The following is a 7,887-nucleotide window of genomic DNA, read 5'->3' as shown; positions in this document are numbered from 1 at the left end:
TTAAGAAGCATTTAAGAAATTGTCGGGCTTCCCTGGTGACGCAGTGGTTGGGAGTCCGCCTGCCGATGCAGGGGACGCGGGTTCGTGTCCCGGTCCGGGAAGATCCCACATGCCACGGAGTGGCTGGGCCCGTGAGCCATGGCCGCTGAGCCTGCGCGTCCGGAGCCTGTGCGCCGCAGCGGGAGAGGCCACAGCAGTGAGAGGCCCCAGTACCAGAAAAAAAAAAAAAAAAAAAGTCATGCAGTGTCACCTCTACCCCAGGCCTAGCTGACACCACCACTTGGCTGCTTTGTATTTCTCAATGACTAAAATTTACCTTTATGAACTATTTCCTGAGCGTCTGAGAGCCTACACCTTGGGTCTGCTGATGCTATGTTTTCAGAACTTTAAATCACCGAGGAAACCATATTTTCTGTAGGAATGCTTAGGAAAGTAAAATCCAACGTGTTTATATCCTTCCTTTCCCCTTCAGAGAAAATCCTTTCATTTGTTTCTGGTTTTCTGCTCTCCTGAGAGAGGAAGGGATTAGAGTGAAGTTTATACCTGGAAGTTGGCGAGTTATAGCCGCATACAGACAGCTTTATCCAATAAAGAAGCTAGGACTGGTTATCTAGACGAGAGAAGAAAACGAAATAGGGTCCCAGTTAATTCAAGACAACCAATTGCCTTGGCCTTTGATACTGTAGTAAGTGATCACATAATTGTGGCAGAGAACACAGAAGTGGCAGCTTGAAATAAAACTCCAGCTGACATACTTTTAAAAGCAATATGGCAGCTGTGAGCTTGCCACAGAATTAGGAGGAGAGCTGGAAGACTTCCCTTTGGAAAGCCGGCCTGCAGCTGAAAAACAATGGTTAGTTCTTTCTTCCTCTGCTGTTCCTCTGTTCCAATTTAATATGAAATGATAATTTCTTCTTTTTCATGGGTGGGGAGAACAGCCAGTGGGAAACAGAGTAAGGGTCCCTCAACCCCAAGCTGTGGTAACCTCAGTCCATGGTAATCCCAAGTCATGGTTTCCCTTTACAGAATGTATCCTTTCTTTCCCACCAGCATCAGTGATGGAGAAGAGATCATGCTTATGTAACAGTTAACAGTTAACCAACCGAAGGAGCTAAAGGACCATTCCCTCTGTGCTGTGAAGAGCATGAGTAGAGCTGCCCTTGCCAGGTAAGCAGGTGTGAAGCAACGCTGTGATATGTGAGCTTTCTGTAGAGACGAATAAATTAGGAAAAGATTTAAAAGGGTCTTCAACCCGGAGGAATGGATAAGGAAGATGAGGTACGTATATACAATGGAGTATTAGCCATAAAAAAGAACAAAATAATGCCATTTGCAGTGACATAGGTGGACCTAGAGTTTGTCATACTGAGTAAAGTAAGTCAGACAGAGAAAGACAAATATCATGTAATATCGCTTATATGTAGCATCTAAAAAAAGGGTACAAATGAACCTATTTACAAAACAGAAATAGAGTCACAGATGTAGAAAACAAACTTATGGTTACCAAGGGGGAAAGAAGGGAAGGGATAAACTGGGAGATTGGGATTGACATATATACATTACTATACATAAAATAGATAACTAATAAGGACCTACTGTAGAGCACAGGGAACTCTACTCAATACTCTGTAATGGCCTATATGGGAAAAGAATCTTAAAAAGAGTGGATATATGTATATATATAACTGATTCACTTTGCTGTACACCTGAAACTAGCACAACATTGTAAATCAACTATACTCCAATAAAAATTAATTTAAAAAAATTTTAAAAAGAAAAAGTTTCTTGAACAATTATAAGAAAAAAAACCACATGGAACTATTTCTTTTGGAAAAGTTCTTCTTAGAGTAGTCCCAAATGTTAGAAATTCAAATCTGGGGAATTCCCTGGCAGTCCAGTGGTTAGGACTTGGTGCTTTCACTGCTGGGGCCCAGGTTCAATCCCTGGTCAGGGAACTAAGATCCTGAAAGCTGCGTGGTATGGCCAAAAAAAAAAAAAGAAAAAGAAAAGAAAATTCAAATCTGGACAAAATAGCTCTCCCTGAAGCCTCTTTATGAGAAAATTGATGATTTGAGTGTGATAGTCATCCCGACGATGACTATCTTGATAACATTTATAACATTTCTTGAAAAAAAAATATTTTTCCAACAAAAAATAAGATGTTCCAAAATTGTTAAAACGTTCGATTGTTTGTGCCCATTTCTATGTGCAATACAGTGTGGAAAGAATTCAGTTCCATGAACAAGCATCATTGAAAATAGAATAATGAAATAAATAAGAAGTGAACTATGTGCTTTTAAAAAATATTCTTTGTGCTTGTTTGCAAAGTGTTTGAAAGCAAAAGTAGCAGTTTCTTTAATTAAAAGAAATAATGTAGCATGTGACCAATCTAATATAAAAAATATTACCAAATATTTTATGACTGTCCAGCATTTTACTGAAACCATCTAGTAATTCTGCGGCAACTGGTTCCCCTATGACGCTGAAAGCATGCGGACTTAGTGGAGCAGAGGGGTGGGAGGGGTCCTGGGGAACACGGAATAAGTGACAAAAAGAAAGAATGACATCAAAGGAAAGGACAACAGATGGGATAGCAAAATGAGAAAGGGAGGGGACAGGAAGATTGAAAAGGGGATGAGGGTCATACAGAGTGAAGTAAGTCAGAAAGAGAAAAACAAATACCGTATGCTAACACATATATATGGAATCTAAAAAAAAAAAAAAAGGTTCTGAAGAACCTAGGGGCAGGACAGGAATAAAGATGCAGACGTAGAGACTGGACTTGAGGACACGGGGAGGGGAAGGGTAAGCTGGGACGAAGTGAGAGAGTGGCATGGACATATATACACTACCAAATGTAAAATAGATAGCTAGTGGGAAGCAGCCACATAGCACAGGGATATCAGCTCAGTGCTCTGTGTCCACCTAGAGGGGTGGGATGGGGAGGGTGGGAGGGAGACGCAAGAGGGAGGAGATATGGGGATATATGTATGCATATGGCTGATTCACTTTGTTAAACAGCAGGAACTAACACAACATTGTAAAGCAGTTATAAAGATGTTTAAAAAAGTAAAAAATAAAAATATGTTTTTTAAAAAAAGAAAAGGGGATGAGGGTTGTCTTAGTAAATTCTGCTACTTTCCTAAAAAAAAAAGTTAAGCAAAAGAACAACCAGAATTTGCTTAAACAGGAACGGAATAGATACTAAAACCCTGCACAAAGAGTTGTAGAAAGGAAACAAGAACTCTGCCCGGCTCTCCCCCTATCTCTGCTGTGTTCACATTCAGCACCTCCCTGGCCAGGACTGGCCTCTGCTGCAAGTGGACACTGTGCTTCTCTCCGAACAAACTGTAGCCAAGAGAATTTTAAATGTTGATGTACCATAATCAGAGCTCAGTCTCCACTCAGGAATCTCTCCCTGGCAGTCAGAGTAAGCCAGGGTCTCACACATCACTGACAAACAGATCATAGGGAAGGACTGTAAGAAAAGCTGGAATAATGCCAGGTGCCGACCAGCCTCTCCTCTTGGAACAGCTCTGCTATCTTGGTTTCCTATAAAGCGGTCTCCTCAAACTTTAACTCGCACGGGAGTCAACTTGGGGATCTTGTTTAAATGCAAATACTGGTTCAGAGGCGCTGGGATGAACCCAAATTCTGCATTCTAACAAGCTCCTGGGGACCCTGCTGGTCCTCAAGACGCACTGGGAGAAGTGAGTTATAGAGCACCCAGGTGAACCTTGAGTGAGTCAGGTGTGAAGAGGGAGAGACAGAGAGAGAACAGGCGAGAGAGAGAAGCATACTCTCTCCTGCAGGTTACATACACAGAACACAAGAAGCAACATACGTTCTTTGTTCATTCATTACGGTACTTTGTCCAATTCCCCAGCATTCAGAGTGATGACAGTTTCCCTTCTGGACTTTTCGGCAGCTGGCATTCTCTACACATGAGTCTTGACCCAGAGCAATACCAGCTGTGAATAAGCCCAGGGAAGGAAGTGGAACTCGAAGACTCCAGGAGTTCTAACCTGCCCTGTTAGCTGGGCACCCGGCTGGCCCCCCTGCAGCTTTTCCTACCTTCTTCTCACCCAATCCTTCTTCCACGGAGGAATGATAATTGTCTCTGAATCGTGCTCAACCTGAACGTCAAGGGTATGCTGGAAAGCTTAGGTGATTGAAGCAGACCTATTGAGAAAGTGCTAAAAACCAGACTTCCTGATGGAAGCTAGTGGCTTGAGTCTGATTTCTTTACCCCTTTGAAAGGTGTTCTAGATCCAGAAGCTCCCTCGACGTTCCTTATGTTTGTGTGTGAGACGGAAGGTGTAGGTGATGGAGTGCATCCTGGACAAACCGGAGGCAAATAGCACTAAGGAAAAACTATGCTTTGGCCTCACGAAGAGAGTTGGAATTAAGAGTCACTCTCAGTTGGAGCAGTTTGATCTTTATTTCCTTTGCCAGAAGCTGCGTGCGGCACGATGCCGTGTGGGTGTCCTCAGAGGTGCTACCTAGCTTTGCATGTTTCCTGACGGAGGCAGCACTCCTGCCAGCACCTAAGTGGGGAGTGTCGGTGGGAGGAGTAAGCAGGTTTCACTTCCTTGCTGGTTGGAGACTCAGCTACAGCTGGCTTCTCTCTCAGCGGGGAGAGGAGGGCGTGAGGGGCAGCAGAACGTGTCTCTCTCTGCCTCTCACCCAGAGCACCTCGCAGGGGCTTAGCGGACGCGAGGGGTGCGAATGGGCAGAGCAGAATCTCCAGAAGGGAAAATGAGCATCCAGGATCCTTCAGATCTGTGGAGCAGGTCGGACGGAGAAGCTGAGCTGCTCCAGGACTTGGGGTAAGTGGGCAGGTCCCCTTTTCCAGGCGTTTATTGGGTGAACCTTAACTCCTCACCCCTACGCAAATGCTCATCTTGATGAACGATTCTCTTTAGCACTCCTTCTCTCTGACACCCCAATCTTCTATCCTTTCCACTTTACTCATCTGTGTCTGTGGGGGCCCAATTCCATTGTGAAAGTATGGATTACCTTTCCACATGTGAAAACAAGTAGGTGGAGAAAATGGGACAAAAAAATCAAATGCTGGACGTTCTTTGAGATTTTAGGGACAGAATTGGGCTGTAGTCGCGGTTGTTGCTGGGTTTCCTTGTTATTGATCTGGTCTATGAATAAATGTGCTATAAAAAGTGCTGAGCTCCAAGCTACTGACAGTAAGAGGGCTGCGCTGCTGGTGAGATACACAGAAAGCCTAGACCCTACAGTAAGGGAGAGGGACTTTTTCAAAAGAGAACGAACGAGGAAGTGTCTACAGCAGTGTCCCATGTGTGTTTCTTTCTCCTGACACTGCATTTGTGAGCTCTTGTATGCATGTATGTCTTTTAGGGCAACTTTGAGCCTTTTAAGTACTAACAAGTCAGGAAGAGGATAAACACTCTGCCCCAGACAGGTTACACATTTAGGTAGGAAGAGGCACTGTGGTCCTGTCTTTAAGAAGGGACCAGATGCGACAACTCATCAGGATACTTAATAAAAGAAGCAAATGTTACACAAGAGAGGCGTAGGGGATTTCCTACAGAAACTGCTCCTTTCCCCTGAAGCACCGGGAATAGCCTGGTGAGGCTGATTTTGACACCTGTGATTCCTAAGAGGCGAGACCTGCACCTGCTGTCTCACTAAATAGCTCTAATCTTCACAAACACTCAAGAGCTGTGATCATCTCCATCTCACAAAGGAAGAAAACAAGCACCAAAGGGATTGAATAACTTGCCTGCGGTCACACATCAGTTACCAATCAGGATTCCAATCTGCCAAGTCCACGTCCTTATCCAGAGAAAAACTAAGATAGGGATGAAATCTCTCTGCGTCAAGACTGCAGAGATTGTATTTTGGGGTGTTGTAAGCGTTCTCAATAAGTCCTGTCTTTAGATTTTAAACTTGAGGTCTCAGAATTGAACTTTACCTTCATAAGGTAAATCAAACGTAACAGCTAGACTTTTCAGTAAAGTAAACTCCCCTTATGGGGAGTCAGAGCTCCAGGACACCTCTAGCCTTCTAGACCAAATCCCCAAACTGCAGAGGTAAAATGTTTCCTGAGCATTCAAAGCGGGTGTCACAGAGTCCAGGCACTAAAGCTGGACCCTGGGCTCTCACTTAGATCCGTATGAAATTATTAAACTATCATTCTTTATGTGTTTGGTTATGTGGATTCCCAGCCCACGATCGGTAGGAAGCCACAGAGGAGAAGAGAGACAAAGGAAATATTCAGCTCTGGTCCTTTAATTCAACCATCTTTGAGCCTAGGCTCTGTGCTTGAGTACCCTTGGCACTCACTTGGATGACAAAGATGAGCTAAACACCGTCTCTTCTCCCCACCTTAGTGCCCGTAGCAGGAAGCAACCTTAGGTAAAACCCACTAGGAAACAGAACTGTGTCTTCCCTCCGTGTGCAGAGATGGACATTCAATTCAACCCAGAAACACCCCCAAAAGGTGCTTTTATGTCCATACTTCACTATTTCATAAAGTCTGGAAATGTCTTAAACATTGGAAAATGGTTTCTGTAACAGGCAAGTTACAGTGGTCTAGGGAAATTGCTCTACAGTTGCGGTTCTTAACCTTGGCTGTGCACTAGAATTACCCAAGGAGTTTTTTAAAACTCCTGCCCAGGCCACACACCAGACAAATGACATCAGTATCTTGGGGGTGAGCGTTTTCTTTTTAAACTTTCCAAGTGATTTCAGAGCAAGACCAAGGTTGAGAATCACTGCATAGAATAGAAATCCAACAGAAGCACTGAGTAAATGTGCCCTTATTTGTTGGATACGTACCTGAATCTTAAAGCCATTAATAAACGTTGACATTTCGTGTGTGGGTTTGGGAGCATTTTGTTTAACAATTTTATTGAGGTATATTTTATAGATCATAGAGCTCACTCATTTCCAGTGTACAATTCAGTAACCTGTAGTGCCTTTAAAGAGTAGTACAGCCATCACCATAAATCAATTTTAGAACATTTTCATCCCCCCAGTAAGAAACCTCAGAAGCATTTTTTTAAATATACTCAGTGGTGTGTTAGTTAAACCACCTGGGTGAGGGATAGCCCTGATTCAAGAGTCTGCCTGTTTCCCTGGTATAAATATTCCAATCACAGGCATTTTCAAGCTGCCAAGGGTTTAACAACAAGATTACAAAATTCCTGAGAATTTAATAATGGACTTGAGTTAGTACTTGTGCCTCTGGGACAATCCTGATATACCTCTCATAGGTCATAAGATCTGAGCAAACTTGAAAATGACCTGTTGCCTCTGGCAGAATTCTGAATAAAATGAAATTTCTTCTTTGAACCTCTAGGCTACTGGTTAGGTATAATCTACCCCCAAACTTCTAATTAATTCCGTTTTTAAAACGCTCCCTAAAAACAAAATGATGTAAAGCAGTTGATAGATTAAAAGTGGCTGGTTTTAATGCCTTCATTTTGAAATCGTTTTTAATAGGTTATCTGAGTAGTTAGGTAGGTTCTTACCTTTGTATTTTTGATAGATACAGACAGACAAGGTGGTGGTTAAATTAAAGAGATGGGATCTTTGTTCTTTGGTCCCATTTTTCTTCAGGTTCTGGCATCTGTAAGCTCTGCAGATTAAACCCTGCATTGCGGCAAATCCATCCCCTGCCTTTCTAGGACACACACGACTTGCTCAGAAGACGTTCTTTCTAAAGTACCTAAATCAAGCAACTCAGATGCATTTCTGTGTCTCACATGCAGAGTATCAGTTTAAAGACACTTAGTCTCCTTCATCCTAAACATATTAATGCTTCCAGAAGCAAAGGGGAAATAACACAATTTGCAATGGTTGCTCAGCTTCACGTACACGTTGGCCGAATGGGATGGGGGAGGGAGG

At 43.1% G+C, this 7,887-nt stretch overlaps 1 protein-coding gene across 1 annotated transcript in view; it reads left to right on the top strand.

Annotated features, from left to right (window-relative positions):
* The first annotated feature begins 4,604 nt into the window (after nt 1-4,604).
* Nucleotides 4,605-7,887, top strand: part of DAPP1 (dual adaptor of phosphotyrosine and 3-phosphoinositides 1) — a 58,344-nt gene continuing 55,061 nt past the window's right edge. Inside the window, exon 1 of the mRNA XM_067736881.1 lies at nt 4,605-4,829. Coding sequence (XP_067592982.1) covers nt 4,729-4,829 — 101 coding nt within the window. The 5' untranslated portion in view covers nt 4,605-4,728. The remainder of the gene's footprint in view (nt 4,830-7,887) is intronic.

This window comes from Pseudorca crassidens, chromosome 4 (assembly GCF_039906515.1).
Source record: "Pseudorca crassidens isolate mPseCra1 chromosome 4, mPseCra1.hap1, whole genome shotgun sequence".
Lineage (NCBI taxonomy): Eukaryota > Metazoa > Chordata > Mammalia > Artiodactyla > Delphinidae > Pseudorca > Pseudorca crassidens.
Note: the sequence above shows the minus strand (reverse complement) of the source record. Positions and strands in the feature narration are given on the sequence as shown.